This window comes from Nicotiana tomentosiformis, chromosome 1 (assembly GCF_000390325.3).
Source record: "Nicotiana tomentosiformis chromosome 1, ASM39032v3, whole genome shotgun sequence".
Lineage (NCBI taxonomy): Eukaryota > Viridiplantae > Streptophyta > Magnoliopsida > Solanales > Solanaceae > Nicotiana > Nicotiana tomentosiformis.
The window spans coordinates 1,333,585-1,352,283 of NC_090812.1; the positions used below are offsets into that span (position 1 = coordinate 1,333,585).

At 39.2% G+C, this 18,699-nt stretch overlaps 2 protein-coding genes across 2 annotated transcripts; both read left to right on the forward strand.

Annotated features, from left to right (window-relative positions):
• Positions 1–9,838: 9,838 nt before the first annotated feature.
• Positions 9,839–13,125, forward strand: LOC104088838 (zinc finger A20 and AN1 domain-containing stress-associated protein 4-like). Its single transcript, XM_009593585.4, has 3 exons — positions 9,839–9,937; positions 10,108–10,161; positions 12,323–13,125. The coding sequence occupies exon 3, from the start codon at positions 12,334–12,336 to the stop codon at positions 12,838–12,840; it is 507 nt and encodes a 168-aa protein (XP_009591880.1). The 5' UTR covers positions 9,839–9,937; positions 10,108–10,161; positions 12,323–12,333; the 3' UTR covers positions 12,841–13,125.
• Positions 13,126–17,132: 4,007 nt separating this feature from the next.
• On the forward strand, positions 17,133–18,300 carry LOC117274810 (uncharacterized). The gene is made up of 2 exons (XM_033654172.2): positions 17,133–17,627; positions 17,704–18,300. Exons 1-2 carry the CDS (start codon positions 17,133–17,135, stop codon positions 18,298–18,300), a joined length of 1,092 nt encoding a protein of 363 aa, XP_033510063.1.
• Positions 18,301–18,699: the final 399 nt, after the last annotated feature.

Consider the following 18,699-nt stretch of genomic DNA (forward strand, 5'->3'; position numbering starts at 1 on the left):
AAACAACATCAAACTTCCTCAACATCTACGGCAGCCCAACTACAAAGTCCATAGTGATCCGCTCCCATTTTCACCCCGGTATAACCATCTGCTGGAGTAGGCTACCTGACCTTTGGTGCTCATACTTAACCTACTGACAATTTAGACACCTCGCTACATATTCAACTATGCCCTTCTTCATTCGCCGCCACCAATAATGTTGCCTCAAGTCGCGATACATCTTCGTAGCACCTGGATAAATAGAATACCGAGAATTGTGTGCCTCCTCTAGAATCTTCTCCCTCAAGCCATCAACATTAGGAACACATAGGCCACCCTGGAGTTGCGGAACACCATCCTCATCGATAATAACCTCCTTGGTTTTGTGGAATTCTTGTTGCTGTATCTTATATTGTTCCCCTCCAGTATTCGAACGCGAAATATGCGAATTGAAACATTGGAAGTCTTGCTTCGTTGGTGGAAACAACTTGTGAATGGTTAAATAGTCTTTGGTTCGATGGCAAGCTTTGCTTCCCATCAACAATTTTCCATCAAGCCAAAGATTATTTAACCATCCCCATAGCGGTTTATTATTTATGTAAAGACTTCAATGCCTTGTCATTTAAAGGTCTTATCCTTTCCGATGACTCTCCTTTCGTAATATGTTTTTCGTTGCTGTCTCGTTAAATACCTTGCCAGAAATATCTGATTGGGACAAAAACTGGTCGAATGGAAAAAGAGTACATCGCATACTTTCAGTACTGATAGGATCCATCAGCAGTAATACCTTTTGAGGTGATTCACATTCTAATTACTAGGAAATTTAATTCCATCTTGATTTTTCAACTCGTACGACACTTTATCGATGATAGTTGAAACCCGATAAGGACCTTTCCATGTTGAACCCAGCTTTCCGACTTTAACTTCCCGAGTGCTCTGAGTCACTTTTCTTAAAACCAAATCTCATACTTTGAAGTAGCATAGATTGGCCCTCCGATTATAATATCTTTCTCTCCTTTGCTTTTGGGCCACCATCCTCACGTACGCTAAGTCCATATGTTTATTGAGCAAATCCAGCTTCAACAGTAATGCCTCGTTGTTTGCTTCTTCATTTGCTTGGGAAAACCGTAAAGTTAGCTCCCGCACTTCTACCGCTATTAGAGATTTCGTGCCATATACGAAAGAAAGGTATTTCTCTCGTACTTGATTTCACCTTTGTCCGGTATGCCCATAGTATAACCGGTAGCTCTTTGGGCCATTTATCCTAAGCAGCTTCTAACTTATTTTTAAAGTTTTGGATAACCACCTTATTGGTTGATTCAGCATGTCCGTAGCACCTGATGGTACGGTGAGGATGTAATCCTCTTGATTTTCAAATCTTTCAAAACATTTGTGACTTTTGAGCTATGAACTGTGGTCCGTAGTCGCAGGCATTCTCCTTCGGTATTCCGAATCAGCATATTATGTGGTCCCATATGAAGTCGATCATTTTACATTTACCGATCTTTTGGTAAGGACCTACTTCAATCCACTTAGTGAAGTAGTTAGTTAAAACTAGAAGAAATCTTACCTTTTCGGGGCCCTGTAGTAGAGGACCGACCATGTCCATTCCCCATTTTATGAATGACCATGGGGACAACACCAAATCCAAGAGTTCTGCCGGCTGGTGCACCAATTGTGCATGGCGTTGACATTTTTCGCACTTATGAACGAATGCCTTTGTGTCTTGCTCCATTCAGGGCAAGTAGTAACCTGCCCTAACCAGCTTTAGAACTAACGAATATGCACTGGAATGGTTCCCGCAAATTCCTTCGTGAACTTCTCTCATCATGTAGTTCGCCTTTGAGGCTCCTAGACATCGGGCCAACGGGCCTTGGTATGATCTCTTATATAATTGCCCATCCACGAGGCATGAACGAGTGGCTTTGGTGCGTAGTGTCCGGGACGCCTTTAGGTCTTCGGGTAATTTGCCATGTTGAAGATATTTGACGAACTCGTTCTTCCAGTGTCATACTAGGTTGGTTCAATTGACTTCAAAATAACCATCCACATCTAATACCGAATGTAGAAGTTGAACGACGGTACCGGAGTCAGATCCTTTCATCTCCGAAAATGACCCCAAATTAGCCAATGCATCTGCCTCCACATTCTCTTCTCTCAGAATATGTATGACCAACCATTCCCTGAATAGTGCAATCACTGTTTGAACCTTGTTCACAATTTGTTGCATGTGTTCTTACTTTGTGTCAAAAATCACGTACACTTGGTTTATTACCAACTGGGAATCATATTTAATCTCGATGACCTCGTAGCCAAGTTCCCGGCCAGTTCAAGTTCTATAACCAAAGCCTCATACTCAACATCATTGTTAGTTAATGGAACAGTCTTAATGGCCTGCCTCGGGGTTTCTCCCAAGGGTGTGACTAGAACTACCCCGAGACCATACCCTTTTATATTGGAAGCTCCATCCATAAACAAGGTCCAAACTCCTGATGTTATTTTCGACACTAGCACCGCTTCCTTAGCAGTCAAGGGCGTTATTCCAGGACTGAAATCGGCCACAAAGTTGGCCAAAACTTGTGACTTGATCGCAGTCCTAGGCTTGTACTCGATGTCGAACTCACTAATTTAGACCGCCCATTTAGCCAAATGGCATAACAACTCAGGCTTGTGAAGAACATTCCTCAGGGGGAAGGTTGTCACAATGGCTATTGGGTGGCATTGAAAATAAGGCATAAGCTTTCGAGAGGCGACTACGAGAGCTAAAACTAGCTTTTCGAGGTGCGGATAACGAGTCTCCGCCCCCAATAATATCTTACTAACATAAATAAATATGAAATTTCGTACCTTCTTTCTCGCCTTCCCCCGGTTTCGACAGTAATGAGGGGCTTGATAGGTAACTTTTCAGGTCTTTCAAGGCCTGTTGGCATTCCGGAGTCCATTCAAAATTGCTATTCTTTTTCAAAAGTGAAAAGAAATGATGGCACTTCTCAGAAGATCGTGAGATGAACCTGCCTGAGTCTGCTAACCTATCGGTTACTCTTTGTACCTCCTTTACATTTGTCAATTGATCCAGAATGTCCTTGATAGCTTTGTTTTTTTCGGTATTTACCTCGATATCCCTCTTTGCGAGACCTGGAACCCCAAGAGTTTTTCGGAACCAACCCTGAACGCACATTTTTCCGGGTTGAGTTTCATGTTATGCTTCCTCAAGATATCGAAGGTTTCTTGGAGGTGTTTCAAGTGATCTACTGCATTTAAAGACTTGACTAACATGTCGTCAATGTATACTTCCATTGTTTTTCCTATCTGATTTTAAAACATTTTGTTAACGAGCATCTGATATGTGGCTCCGGCGTTCTTGAGCCCAAATGACATCACATTATAACAATATATGCCAAAGTTTGTTATGAACGAAGTTTTTTCCTGATCCTCCAGGTTCATCTTGATTTGATTGTATCCGGAGTAAGCATCAAGGAAACTCATTAACTCATGCTCGGCCGTAGCATCAATCATTTGATCAATATTTGGCGATGGGAATGAGTCTTAGGGCATGCCTTATTTAGATCTTTATAATCTACGCACATTCTAAACTTGTTATTCTTTTTTGGTGCTATAACTACATTGGCTAATTTTCTGGATATTTTAACTCCCGTATGGAACTGATATTGAGTAATCGGGTTACCTCTTATTTAACAAACATATTCCTGACCTCGCCAATCGTGCGTTTCTTCTGCCTTACCGGCGGGTAGTTTGGGTTCAGGCTTAGCTTGTGCACGACCACTTCCAATGTGATACCTGTCATATCCGAGTGCTACCGTGCAAAGTAATCTGCATTAGCTTTAAGAAAATTTATAAAATCTAACCTGAGATCGGGATTGAGTCATGTTCCCAAGTGAAACTTCCCTTCCAAGAATTCTTCGAATAAATCCACTTGCTCTAGTTCTTCTGCACTAGACTTGGTTGCATCTGTCTCCTCCGGTACCTGAATGTATCTTGGCACCTGGTAGGATTCCGATGACTCCTCGCATTTATCATCTTCATTTGGTAAGGAAGAAGGCATCGGTTCCTATAATTGCTATTTGCTGGGCTCCTTCCCCTTGCTGCTGGAAATTGTCACTGCATTCATCTTCATTGCCGCCGGTTGATCTCCTCTTATCTGCTTGATTCCCTCCAGGGTGGGAATTTCAACAGTTGATGATATGTTGAGGACACAACCTTTATTTCGTGTATCCGCGGCCTTCCGAGGATTACGTTGTAGCCCATGTCGCTGTCTATCAATTCGAGTAAGGTGGTTTTAGTTACCCCTTCGGCGTTCATGGGCATCAAGATCTCTCCTCGGGTTGTCACACTGGTCAAGTTGAATCCAGCTAAGAGTTTTTTGTCGCCGAACTGATGCTTCCGATCAACTTTGTTTGCTCCAACACTCTCCATTAAATAATGTTGGTTGAGCTTCCTGGGTCAACCAAAACACGCTTAATTTTGAAATTAAAAACATTAAGAGAGATTATGAAAGCGTCATTATGCAGCAGAAGAAGTCCATCAGCGTCTTCCTCCGTGAAGGTGATATCATCTTCTGCGACTTTCTGGAGTCTCTTGTTATGAGTCACTGATATCTTTGTTTTCTTGGCCGTCGATAAGGTTATGCCATTAATTTTATTCACTCCGAAAATCATGTAGTTGCTTGGAATTTGAGCACACTTTTCTTCAACTTTCGGGAGGCGTCAAAGCTCATTGGATTCAAACCTTTTGCGAATGACTCCACTGCCCACTCGTCTGGTATAACCGATAGCAACATCCTCTCTTTCTGGAACCGAATCATGAATTCCCGCAGCAATTCAGACTACCTTGCTTAATCCTAGATATGTCTTTCTTCCTGGTTTGGACCTTCCTTATCCCGACATGGGCTTAATGAATGAATCTACAAACATTTAAAAAGAATCAATCGAATGCTCGGATAAGAGTGAATACCAAGTTAGGGGCCCCTTTGTGAGGGTTTCACCAAACTTCTTAAGTAAGACCTATTCGATCTCATGTTAAGACAAATCGTTCCCTTTCACAGCCGTGGTGTAGGTTGTGATGTGATCCTGTAGATTCGAGGTCCTATCATATTTTGGTATGTCCCACATCTTGAACCTCTTCGGGATCAACTCTGGTGTTGTGCTCGGTTTGAATGGTAATTGTGTGTATTCTTTCAAATGTAGGCCTTTTAAAATTGGTGGTGCGCCCAGAATTTGATCCATTCGGGCGTGAAACTCCTTCACATTTTGATCCAGCTGCTCATTTATTTCCTCATAAGCTCAGTTTTGAAGGGATCATTCTCGTTGTCATTACCAGATTTGCTATTGGTCCCTCCGGCACCGTCGAAACCAACCTCACCTCTTGGGGTGTTGTTACCGACTCTCTAAGTCGTTTGATTTGCAGGAATGTTGGGAGGAACCAGGCCCCTTCTACTCGCATTATTGGAAGCGCCTGACATCACCAGTTTCAACTTCGTCATTACCCCATACTGCATTGAAAGGTAGCTCGTGATGGCTTTCTGTTGCTCTCTTAAGGTTTTCATGACATGTTCCTCCTCCGCATCATCGGAAGTTTGCTTCCGCACATGGCGGGGATACTGCCCTTCATGAACCGGGGTCGCTTCTTCCCCTTCACTACGGGTGTCGTTGATTGAGTCTTCATGTTGAGGCAAGTATTCGCATCTCTCAACGTTGTGTATGATGTGGACATCATTAGCTGCTATTTCTGATTCCTTGCAAAGGAAAAAATCAAATACGTTAGTAACAAGCGTAATATCAAAGCAATAACACAACTGTCTAAGCCCCACGGTGGGCGCCAAACTGTTTACCCGTAAAACAGAACAATTGAATTTGTCACGTGATTTATAGACAAGTGAAGTGATTTATCCAAAAATGATAAAGAAATAAGATTTAAAATAAGACTTAGCAATCAAAATTGAAGAAGATGACAAGCTTGGCTCCGAGCGCAATGTCTCCGAAGATAAAAATAAAAGCAATGTAAAAAAGTAAATAGAGCTGTTTAATTGAGAGCAAAAATAAAATATAGCATATATTTTTGCTAAGAATTTCCTGTCCTAAAATGGGTGTTGAGCCACCTATTTATAGCTATATCTAGGAAAACAAGATCCTAAGATCAAGCGCTACTTAAATGACAATAAAAGAGTCATTGATGAACATGTAACGACAGGCTATGAATACAAATATTCTCTACAACGGTTGCCCATTTAATGTTAAAGAATATTCTCTCATTGAATGCTATCCAATAATAAATACTCGATTTACTCACGTTGACTATTCTCCCTTCGGCATTTACCCGATGTTGATTGTAGTTATTGTTCCCGGTACTGGTTGTTAGTTGACTCGCCTTTTACCTGTCTTCGATTTCACTTGTCATGCCATTATTCGACCATTCATTATAAACCAATTTTACCCCATACAAATATTTTTCTGAAAAATGAGTGGTTTTATCACTTATTTTTCGTTCTTTGGTTGGGGAGTGAAAACAATTTTGAAAATATTTTCTAGTGTTTGATTAGAGAGTATAAAATATTTTTAGAAAAATTATTTTTATGCTACTCTCCTCAACCCACCTTCCCCAAAATCTCCATGTTTCCTGTACTCCTCTCCCCTTCCCCGGACTCTATTTTCTTCAATAGTTTAATTATTCTTTTCAAAATTCACACAAACCCAAAGGAACTAATGTGATACTTTATTTTTTCACACAAGAACAACGTTGAAATCTGAGCTCGATAACTAAAAAGAAAATACTTTATTTTGTTGAAAAAAAGTATCCTTTCTACAACATGAAAAGAAATTACTCATTTTGTTGAATTAAAAGAAAATACTCAGTTTGTTGAATTGAAAGAAAATATTTTTTTCTACATCAGAAAAAGAAAATACATAGTTTGTTGAAATGAAAAAAAAATATTTTTTCTATATCATGAAAAGAAAGTACTCATTTTGTTGAAAAAAAAAATACTTTTTCTATTTCAGGAAAATAAAATACTTAGTTTGTTGAAATAAAAGAAAATATTTTTTCTATATCATGAAAAGAAAGTACTCGTTTTCTTGAAATAAAAGAAAATACTTTTTCTACATCATAAAAAAAATTACTCGTACGTTGAAATGAAAGAAAATACTTTTACTACATCATGAAAAAAAATATTCATTTTGTTGAAATAAAATAAAATACTCTATCTACAACATGAAAAGAAAATTACTCTTAATAATAGTTATATTTAAGGTGGATTGCAGGGGGGTTGGGGTGGAGTGGGTGAGGGTGGCTTGGTGGGGTTGGTGGGGATGAAGAATAGGGTTGAGAAGGTTGAAAAAAAATTTAAAAATATTTTCCGAAAAATATTTTTTCTTTCATACGAAACACACCCTTAATCTCTCTATTTCTGTCTCTCCCACGGCTACTGCAACTCATCTTTATTTTTCTTCACCAATTTTTGTTCCTACTCACCTCACTTTGTATTATTTAGTTCTTCCCCTTTTATTTTTAATTTTCAACTAACATCTAAAACAAACAATTGTAATGGTGAACACAAAATTTATCAAGTGTGTCATCTGACATAGTATATATATATATATATAGGAGAGCAATAATATGTACATAATTTATAATAGGCTTGCTCAACTGAAAATTTAAATATTCTTTAAAAATAAAAAAGTAAAGCCATTAAATCTTATAAAATATTGACGAAAAATAAATGGCAGTGACAACTATGTGACACAAGCAATAAGGGTGAAATATTTCTATTTAAGAAGCTCAACTAGCAGTCCGACAAGATTAACTTGCATACACTTAAATATAATTTTCGTACAACTATAATATAATTTTAATACAATTGTGATGGGTATATATAATTTACGTAAGAGAGAGTATTTATAACTTCAATATAAATTTCATACAACTATTCATCCAATATACAATTTATTAACAACTCTTTTACAACATTTATACACAAGTATTATAACTACAACACCATACAATTTAAATATAATTTTTATAATTTTGTATATAACTTTAATAAAATTTTGAAAGTCAATCTGCAAATCTGAAAATTCAGTCAAAATCAATTATAATTTTCACCAAATACCCTCAAAATAGAGATATAAACTTCAAAAGATATTGCAATCGTTTGCAACAACACATCATCTAAACAAATAATAACTTTAGAAAACTCGAATTTAAAATCAAAGCTTTGAAATATTTTAATGGTTGTCAATGATGAAGAGTCGACGGCTAGCAGACAACGGCTGATGACATGTGATAATGTGAAATCTATTGTTGAATTTCCTCAAGAAGAAAGGAGATGAAAAAAGGGAAGAAAAACACATAACATGAAGGAAGAAAAATAAGGTAGAGGAGAGAGATATGTGGGTATCATTTATTTCGTATTAAATTTCTAATATTAAATAATCTTGATTTATAACTAATTTATATATAATTATATATTAAATTATTAAGTTAAAACTTCTTTAGTAAGAGTAAATAACTTTAGAGCTTAATTATCATACGTAAATATAGTTTGCCTTATTACCATTTATAGTTTGTTCTATTATTACGAACATGTATCACTTGTATTAATTCGCTCTAAATGGCTGTATCAACGCATACAACATACTGAAATACAATGATACATACAGTTACTGTAAAAATATAGTACATCTCGGTAAAAATCTTTTTTCTGAAGATATGGTCTTTTAGTTATGGGCCAAAAAATCTAGAAGCAACTGAAGCCCACTAGAGAGTTGGGCCAACCTGAACCCGCTACAGTAACATGAGCTAGTTAAGGGGGAAAATTAGAAATAGTCTGATTTATAACTGGTAATAGAAAAATAGTCACAATTTCAAAAGTAATCGAAATTTAGCCACTTTTTCATATAAAGATAAAATCTAAACAAAAATACCCTTAAAATCCAAAATAATTCCAGCATAATATGCTGGAGTTCGAATTATTTACATATGAGATTCCAACATAATGTGCTGAAATTTCATAATGTGTTGGAGTTCCAACATAATATGCTGGCTGGACTAAATAGTAGTTATTTTTTATTGACTTTGCAAACGTTAGTTATTTTTCGATTACTAGTCCGAAAACTTAGAGCCCGTTTGGACATTAAAAAAATTCACTTTTTTTTTTCGAATTTGTTTTACTTTTTTTCGAAATGAGTGTTTGGCCATAAAATTTTCAATTTTTATTTGAAGATGAATTTTGAAAATTTTCGAAAATTTGAAAAACTCCAAAAAGCTGTTTTTCAAAATTTTCACTTATATCACTCACAAAACTTCAAAAACAACCCAAAATTATATTCATGTCCAAACACAACTCTAATTTTTAAATATTATTTTCACTTAAATTTCTTTTTGAAATTTTACATTTCTTATGTCCAAACTCCCAATTATTAGCTCATGCTATTTTCAAGCTAGATAAGGGTCGGGTTGCCGAGTTAAAACGATGAACCGGCCGGCCCCATGTCAGGCGTAGAACTAGAACAGAAACAAATACAAGTACCCAAAGAGAGAGTAATTTGTTTTTCGAACGACAACTTGAATTTGACTTGATAAGTCGGTTAGAAGCCGATCAACAGCACGTAACATGCCACGTTTCACATGACTCGCCCTCTTTCAAATCAACAAAGCCGAAGCCCAACATGCGTGAACACGTAAAACTACTGCTTTTTCTGGTACAATCTCCTATACTCACGCCCACCACCTTTTCACCTATTTCCCATTCAATTGGATATTAGCTCCTAAAATCTTTACAATATCCAATTACAAATCAACACGTGTTAAGCACTTTTCCACCTCCAAGTACAACTCCATTTTCACTCTTTCCACCTCTATATAATAATAAATAATTTCTTTTTCTCCAGTTTCTTCTATTCTCTCTTCTCTGGCTTCTCCAGACCTTTTCCTGTTCGTTTCTAGGGTTAGTTTTCTTCTTCTTTTTCCCCCCTTTTTCTCTTACTGGGTTTGATTATCGCTGCAAAATTAGACTTTTTATGGTTTTGATCTTTTGTTTTGTATTATTATTACTTTTTTTTTGAAGTGGTATAGTAGGTTTTGTGTGGTTTAATATGTTTGTTTGTTTTTTTGAAGGGATAGGAGGCGAAAATTCTCTAAAGAAAGGATTTTGTTGTCTTCTGCGAACAGGTGAGAGTTTTTTTTTTTTTAAAAAAAATTGTTTCAAATTGAAATTGGGTAATAGGGTGTAGTTGTCAGTTCACTTTTGATCTCAGCAGGGAGGTTTATACTTGATTCAATCCAAACAAACCAAAATAGCTAAACTTGCGTGCTCTTATTCTCTGAGTCATGCTTTTGTTGATTTTGTAAGAGGGGGAGATGAATAGAGATTCATTAGCTCAGCTTTGGTACTACCTTTTAGCGATTGTAAAATATTAAAAGCATCTAACTTTTTTCTTTTATATAGCTTTATCAACAAAAAAATATGGTAAGAATTTAGAAATTTCAAAATTTTATACGTTCAATATATAAAAAGTTACTATCAGCCCACAACGTGGCTATGGATTGAATTTATTGGCTGATTTTAGAGTCTTCCAATTAATATAATGGATTTCCTTGAAGGCGATGAGAGCCCTTTCAATAGTATCCTCATTTTTTTTTTTTTTTTTTTTTTTAGTTTAGGAGAAAGATTGGGGAGAATGGTATGGCCCTTTGACCTCTGGTGCATTCATATCCATTCACTATGCCTCAATCCCCACGTAGCTCCTTTTATGTACTTTGATCTATTCAAGTTTCTTTTCACAATACTAAATAATTTGCCTTTATCGGAAATTAAGGATCTGTGAAAGTTGAGGTGCTCTAATATCTATCTCTACACGAACAGACAAGTTTTTACTGGATGATAAGAAGATTTTAATATGAGTGTGATTTTATAATTATGCTTGAATTCCAACTAGTTATTCTCACCAATATTTGCTCCTATTGTGTTTCGTTTTTTGTTGAGTCCGTGTTTATTCTGTAAAACTATAGGTTCTTTGAGATAATTTTCCTCCAAAGCTTATTTGTCGCTGAGGTGAGAGGAACATGTGGGGCTAGTTTTGGTGTTCTATATCTGAGCTTAGTTTGATTGCTTTCAATGCAGTTACCTCCTACATGCATCTCTCTTGTTCAGCATTTTCTAGGGCGACACAGCCTTCAGCTGTTAGTCATCATTTCCTTTTCTCGTCTTCCTTAGTTTCCAACTCCCTTTTGACTTACCATGTAAGTCTGCAAAGTTTCCCTTCAACCTTCTACATTCTGGCCATACATGTGTTATGCGACCCTTACAAGTACTTGGCTTAACTCAAGCGTCGGACCTCCCCACCGAATTTTCGTTGACCGCCTCATTGTTCTATATTCTTGACTTCCACAGTTGATCTGCTTCATAAGTACTTATAATTGTGGCAGTATCTTAAACGGAAGGTAGTGAATTTTAATATGCTATATAGGTGGTCTAGATCTGAATTTGAGAATGTTCGGCCAAAGGGAAGATGGGTACTAGCCTTGGTAATAAGGCCTATTACAAACTTACAACAGACTGGAACAGTGTCCATTTAGTAGCACCTGTTCCTTGTACCCTATCTATTCCTTTTGATAATCCTGAATGGTACAGTCATGTCAAGCTCTTTTGGCTATGGGCTTGTGGTGATCTTTTAAGAAGGAGATTGGGTAGTGGTGATTACATTGATGTATCCGTGGGGCAAGGCAACAACACAAGGTGGATTATAGTTGTGTTTATAATATTGTGGACCCAATATGGTAATAGTTCTTGTTGGCAGTCTCTGAAGGCGTGATTTCACCTTGTAGAACAAGATATGGAGGCAATCCATGGTTATTGAAATTTATATGTATTTTAGTTATGATGCTTAAGTGGAAAGTAGCTAGCCATTGGTTGGTCGTCAGACCATTAAGATACAATAGCATAAGAATAACACATGTAGCTTTGGCGTTTGATTCTGTCATTTTCTTGAGGTCTTGGTTGTACCTTGCCTTTTTCTCTATGCTGCTCGGACATACAAAACGGATTACTGCAATATGTGAATGCAGTCCATGATGTATCAGCTGATAAATTACCATCATGAATTGCCTTTCAAGGAAATGAGAAGTTTTCACTTTCCAATATAACTTGGTATACTTGGCAGTTTTGATATTACTTTCTCAGTCAATATGTGCCAATGGCCTCTGGCTAAATGTTGGCTAAATGCAATTTATTCTCTGTAAGAACGCATGCAATGCAGTGGGGTAAAATGAAATTAGGGATATTGTATCCCGCGGTTGCTAGAATGGTACACTAACTCATCCTTTTTTCCAGGAAAATTTAAGATGGAGCAAAATGACGCAGGCTGCCAAGCTCCTCAAGCTCCTACCCTTTGTGTTAACAATTGTGGGTTTTTTGGAACTGCAACAACAATGAACATGTGCTCAAAGTGCTACAAGGACATGATGTTTAAGCAAGAACAAGCTGAACTTGCTGCTTCATCTATTGAGAGCTTTGTGAATGGAAGTTCAAGCCCCACTGCAAAGGCTGTTGATGTTGCTGTGGGTGTTCAGGAAGGTCCGGCAGAGTCCCTGGTAATACCCAAGCAAGTTGTATGCGTACCACCAGAGAATGACAATGTAGAGAAGCCTAAAGAGGGGCCAAAGCGGTGCAATACCTGTAGGAAACGAGTTGGTTTGACTGGCTTCAATTGCCGATGTGGGCATCTTTTCTGCTCAACCCATCGCTACTCTGACAAGCATGACTGTCCCTATGATTATCACAAGGCTGCTCAAGATGCTATTGCGAAAGCCAACCCAGTTGTTAAGGCTGAAAAGCTTGACAAGATATAATGGAAGGTTCTGAGTTTATGAGCTGCAGTATTATCAAAGTTGTCTTCTACACCCGTGGGGCTCTCTGTTGACGACTGTTGTTAGGTGCCTAGGATTACAAGGGGTTGAGAGAAAGAAGCATAAGGCATCCTGGAATCGAGCAAGGAATGTTGTGGTTATATCTTTAGTGCTTGTTTGTGCTTGTGATGGACATTCTTTTGGGTTATCTTTTGATGTAGTGATTCCCAATTTAATAACATAAAAGCTGGTGTCTTTTAAGTATAAAAGAAGTTTCTTTCTATCAAATCCTTTTCTATCCTGTTCTTTAAAGAAAAATGAGTTTTTGTCGAACAAGAAATTCAGGATTACTGGGTAAGAACATGAGATACGAAAATTCAGGCTTTGTTACATTGGACTAAGAGTTTTCAAAAGGTTACGCTTTAAATTGTTTCTGGCTTTTACATTGCAGCTTTCATCATTTTTGGGGTGTGAGAATCCGGCAGTTTAATTCCTTGCTTTTCTTGGATATGACTCGTGTGACCATTGTCGCGGTGCGTTTGAACATGAGTTTTCTATGCAAAGATACTCCACCTTTTTGTTTGTAGTAAGTGCCTTTCTAACCTTCAGAATTTATTTGATTTTTATAGCATTGCATTGCGGGTTTTAAATTTAAAAATAAAAATTTGCACTTAGATAATAAAGAACTAAACCAAATACAACCTTAATAGTTAATACCAAGCCAACTGCTTCCTTCCTATTCCATTTTCCAAGGAAAAGAATGCTAACTCCCGTAAGCGGATCTAGGATTTTCAGTACATAAGTGCACCACTAAAAATAAGTATCCAATGGGAATTGATCCCTATACCTCTTGGTAAATAACTTAACATTCAATCAAATGCACCATTTAACCTTCTTGGAACATGTGTGCCAACAATTAATATTATACCAATTTTAGAAAATATGTACATAAAATATCTAATTTTATAAAGAGACCACGAGTTCACATGCCCACTAGTTTCGATATAAATTTGAAATTATGATTATTCAGCGTTTAGCTATTAGTATTAGTTAGTAGTATTTTTATATTTTTATACCAAAATCTTGGTATATCCGTTTCATATTGGATGTGTCCCAGGATAATTTTGTTCCGAATCAGACGATCACAAAGGAAATAAGTATAGTATTGGAGATAATATATGAGGAAGCGCAGAAGGATTTTTTTTTCCCGTGGTTAAGCCCTTGTAAAACGAGTGTATTTATTTTGCGATAGAAGTGAGTATGGTCAAGGCCAAAATCATAATATTACTAAATTTGTATATGGTAGACTCTTCCTGGCTTGTATCATTCACATGTTTTGACACAGTCTCAAAACCATTGATTGCGTGTTCCCCTTTTCCTTCTACTGTGTGGTGTGTTTTCATTGAAAAATTTCTCACGACGGTTGCCAACAGCCAAAGACAGCTTTGTCTTTCTATGCTTTGGGAAAACAAAGAAGTACAGGGGTGATGAATGGGGTATTGCATGTGTAGGGTGCACATGCAAATGCAGCAATCTTTTATAATTTCCATAATTTACCTGTCACTTGGGCACTTGAATTAATACATGGCTGCTATGGCCATTCTTGTTTATCTTTTTAGAGCCCACAGTTTCAAAATATTCCTAATTTCCTCTACCAGTGATTCATCTCAAAGGAAGGTGCCTTAGTAGGTGTCGAAGTATATGATTTTCGGAGATGCACTTGTTTGACCGAAGAATATAATTTTCGGTTTAAATTATTAAATTTATACGGTGATGGGTTAAATTTAGTCAATGATAATAAGTCTAGATATTTAAGTACTAAGACGTGTATTAGTTGGAACAGATTCTGTATCTGACTGGTGGCAATAAATATAGGATACACTTAAAGCAAGAATTAAGGAAGATATAATGAACAATAAATGTCAATAAATGGCATTTGAGTAAATAATGAGAATGATTCACCCAATAATGGATGGGTTAAACGAATAACTTGCCTGACAGCGATGAATGACAGATAAATCTAAGATTCGCAAGAACGGTTCTCGAATCTGATGGAAAAGTGGAGAACAGTATCGACAAGAATCTTTGTAAAAAGGTAATATTTGTATTTTTGTAAGAGGAAAAGTCTCCTTCTCAAAAGTGTTCTGATTTGAAAATGGATACTCCCCCCTCTCATTGTCTCTTCTTTCTTTCTCTCTCTCTCTCTCTCTCTCTCTCTCTCTCTCTCTATATATATATATATATATATATATATATATATATATATATATATATATATATATATATATATATATGGCCTTTTTCTAAGAAAATCTTAATAGTACAAAGGCAGAGAATATTCCCTTTTAGTACCCTATCTTAACAAATTAGCAGTTACAAATCCTATCATCAGCAGTCGATCTCGACCCCGACCTTTGCTGACATCTTGATTGCGACAACCGTCGATATCTTGACCACGGCTCATGTCGGCACGTCGGCCATTGACCTCGCTGCATCTTGGGCGAGCTCGATCGATAACTTTCTTCAATATCATATTACGCTAAATATTCTGAACACGGATTTTGGCCTATACAGTTAGTCCCTCCGCTTATTAAGGCCGAGCTCAGATGGCCTTGGTGAGCGGACTCCGTATGTCATAGTCGACGAAATAAGGCGAGCGAGCTGGGTAGCGTTGTTTTAGGCGAGGTGGCGCCATGACTCTTCGTGAGATGCAAACTTTAGGGATGCATTGTTTCAGAATGACGTCACGATATTATGCATCGTTATGACGCGTTTTCCTGACACCTTGCGTCGTTTCCTGCGCATGTGATGTTTCGATACTTGCGCTGGGTAATGATGGCCTGATTTCTCGATTTTGATGCATGTATCCTTATAAATAGGGATGTGTGGGCAACGTTTTAACATTTACAAATCCTCTGATACTCGGCATACTTTGTATTTTTTTCTCTCTCCATTGTTCGAAGCTCCTTAGCAATTTTAGTGATTCTTACTATTTTCAACCCTTCTGCGTTTAAAACCTTCTTTCTCGAGAATATGGTTAACGCACCTTCTGGTTCTCGCATGGAGGCTGGTCCTACCCCTTTGGTGGTGCGTATGACTCCTCACGGTGACGATGTCTCTGTTGCCCTTGAAGACGAGAGGTTTCCTATGGTAGAGGAAATAATTCTTCGTAGTGAGAATAAATCTGATTTTTCGAAATTGCCTGAAGACGATTCCGAGGCCTCAAAGTCGATGATGAACGAGGCCGACCTTGCCGAGTTCAGGGCAAAGTCCAAAATCTCGGCTTACATCAATCTGATTCCGGCGGGGTGCGATGTGGTACAGATACATCACCTGGGTTATCGCGCGTTCTACGCGTACCCGTTCTTTGTAGGTTATTCCTTTCCTCTTCTCCCATTGGCGGAGGAGTTTTGCCGTTACTATGGCGTCTGCCCGGCTCAACTTTCCCCCTACGTCTATAAGCTTATCCGTATGTTGGCAAAATATGCAGAGTTGGCTGGCCGTGGGGTCTCTCTTCGCCACCTGATGCATCTCTTCGCCCCCAGTTTCTATAGGGAGATGATGTTGCATCTTCGCCATCGAGGAAGTAAGAGTTTGGTGGTAAAGATGGACGATAAGGCGAATCGATTTCTTCGTCAAGACCGAGGACATGGTAGCCAACGCGAGCTGGTTGCCTGAGGCTTGGAATTATGCCCGTAAGTATTTTCTTTCGAACTTATTTTATCCGTTTTAGTCATGACCTGACATTCCGTCCTTTCTTTGTGCAGCCGAGACTTCGCCCCCTCCTTTGGTTAGGGACATCCACGACTGGGTCAGCCAAGTCTTACCTCACACATTGGGGATTCGTGAATGGACGACTTTCATCAAGAAATTTGGGCCCGCACCTTCCGTGACTAGTGAGTTCGTCTATATGTTTTTATTTATACATGGGTACTTGTTATCCTTTCTCTGTCGTTTTGACAGCGTTGTCGTCTGTTCGTCACGATTTTTCACAAGAGGTGATAGTCTTCTAAAAAAAAATTTGGCTTTCTTTTTCAGCTCGAGGGTCTTCAAGGAGGTCGAAGGCTCCAACTTTAGCATTCCGTAAAAGGAAGGCAACTTCTATTCCTTCTGTTGCGTTGAGGTCCGCTCGGTCGTTGACTACACCTGCGGCAAGGATCTTGACCTCCCCTCTACGCCATCTAGTAGACGAGGACGATGAGGAGGAGTTATCGCCGAATAATGATAACTTGCTCCCCCGTAAGAGGTGATCTGTAGATGTCGGCAATGATGCCGTCCGAGTGGCGAGTTCGGTAATGAGTGATTTCGTCATTCGAGAAACGTCGACCATAAACATCGGAGTTGATGTTGAGTTGTCGCTCACGATTCTGCCGTCACTGGGGACCGAGGAGGGTACGTCTCTCCCCGAGACCGTGATGAACTTTGAAGGGCCGTCGGCGAGAGTCCATGACGCCTTATGGCAGGATGAGACATCAGCCTCGCTACCAGCCAAGGGTCCTTCTTCCCGGGTTGACGCAAAGGGTAAAAGCATAGCCGAGGAAGGTTACGAAACGGGCTACGACATGGACATCGAGGAGGTGAGGATGATTGGGGAAGGGCTTACTCGACTAGAGGTGAGATTGGAGAGGACCACGCGAACCATTGCGATCCCCTTAGACCGGGATTTGCTGGTGGATACCGAGGACGTGGTCCCTTCTCTTGGTCCTCTCTGTTCTGATGTGGAGGGTAAGACCCTTGAGAAGTTAAAGGATGCTACTTTGTCGAGGAGTATAGCCGGCCTCGCTCTCAGGGTGAGCCTTTTGATTTTTTTTTTTTTTTGTTGAGCTCAGTTTTGTTCTTATTCCTTGTTTTCTGTCTTTCTTTCAGACTGTGATTTTGGAGATCGAGAGTTCCCGGCGGGAGGAGAGGCGTAAGGCCATTTTTCAGAAGATGGAGCGGAAGTATCGCGAATACCGTGATAAACATCGCGAGCTTTGCAGGAGGCTTGGTGGGAGCAGTAATTTTCGGGCTCTCCGAGACGATTTGACGGAGAAGGACGATGAGTTGGTGAGGGTCATCAGAAAATGCAGCATCCTCGAGGGGGCGTTGAGGGATAAAGAGGAAGAACTTATGGTCAGTAAGGGGGTTGAGGCCCAATGCGCCGATCTTCAGGATCAGGTGGTTTCACAGCGCGCCGAGCTTGAGGAGTACCAACTCAAAGCAGTTGCTCTGAGTGGTGAGGTTGCTGAAAAGGCAGCGAGCTTAGAGAAGGCGGAGTCGGCTCAGTTGTCGGATGTGAGAAGAGAGAAAACTTTTACAATCGTGATCCGCGTCCTGCTTTCTGAGAGGGAGAGTTCCCTGGAGACGGCCAAGCTCAGAGAGAAGCGACTTGATGAGCGGGTAGGAGAGCTGGAAAAAGAGGCTTCGAGCATTAGAGATCGGGTTGCTGCTCTCGAGGCCGAGAAAGCGCAGTTGTTGGCTTAGCCGTCCTCATCCCGGACTTCTGCTTTCCCTGATGTTCCGCTGGATTTGTACGAGGAATGGATTCATGCTGAGGCTTAGCTGGACATATTCAGGGATCTGATGGGGGCGGGGGTTGTTTCAGAAGCCGACCTCGAGGATGCTCGTGCTAAGGCGTGTGAGGCTCGGTTTGCTTGTGGATATGATCCCGCTAGACCGTAAGCTGACGACGAGGAGGAGAATGCGGGTGTGGATCAGATTGAATAGGCCGCCTGGTACGAGGGTGAATATCCCGCTAGCGATGGCGATGTGGTAGGTGGAGACGGTCTGGGCGATAAAGCTCGTGGTGATTAGTTGTTCTTTTTTGTTTAGCCGCAGATTTGTGCATATTGTTTGTAGGCGAGGATTCAAGCCTTTGTAAAG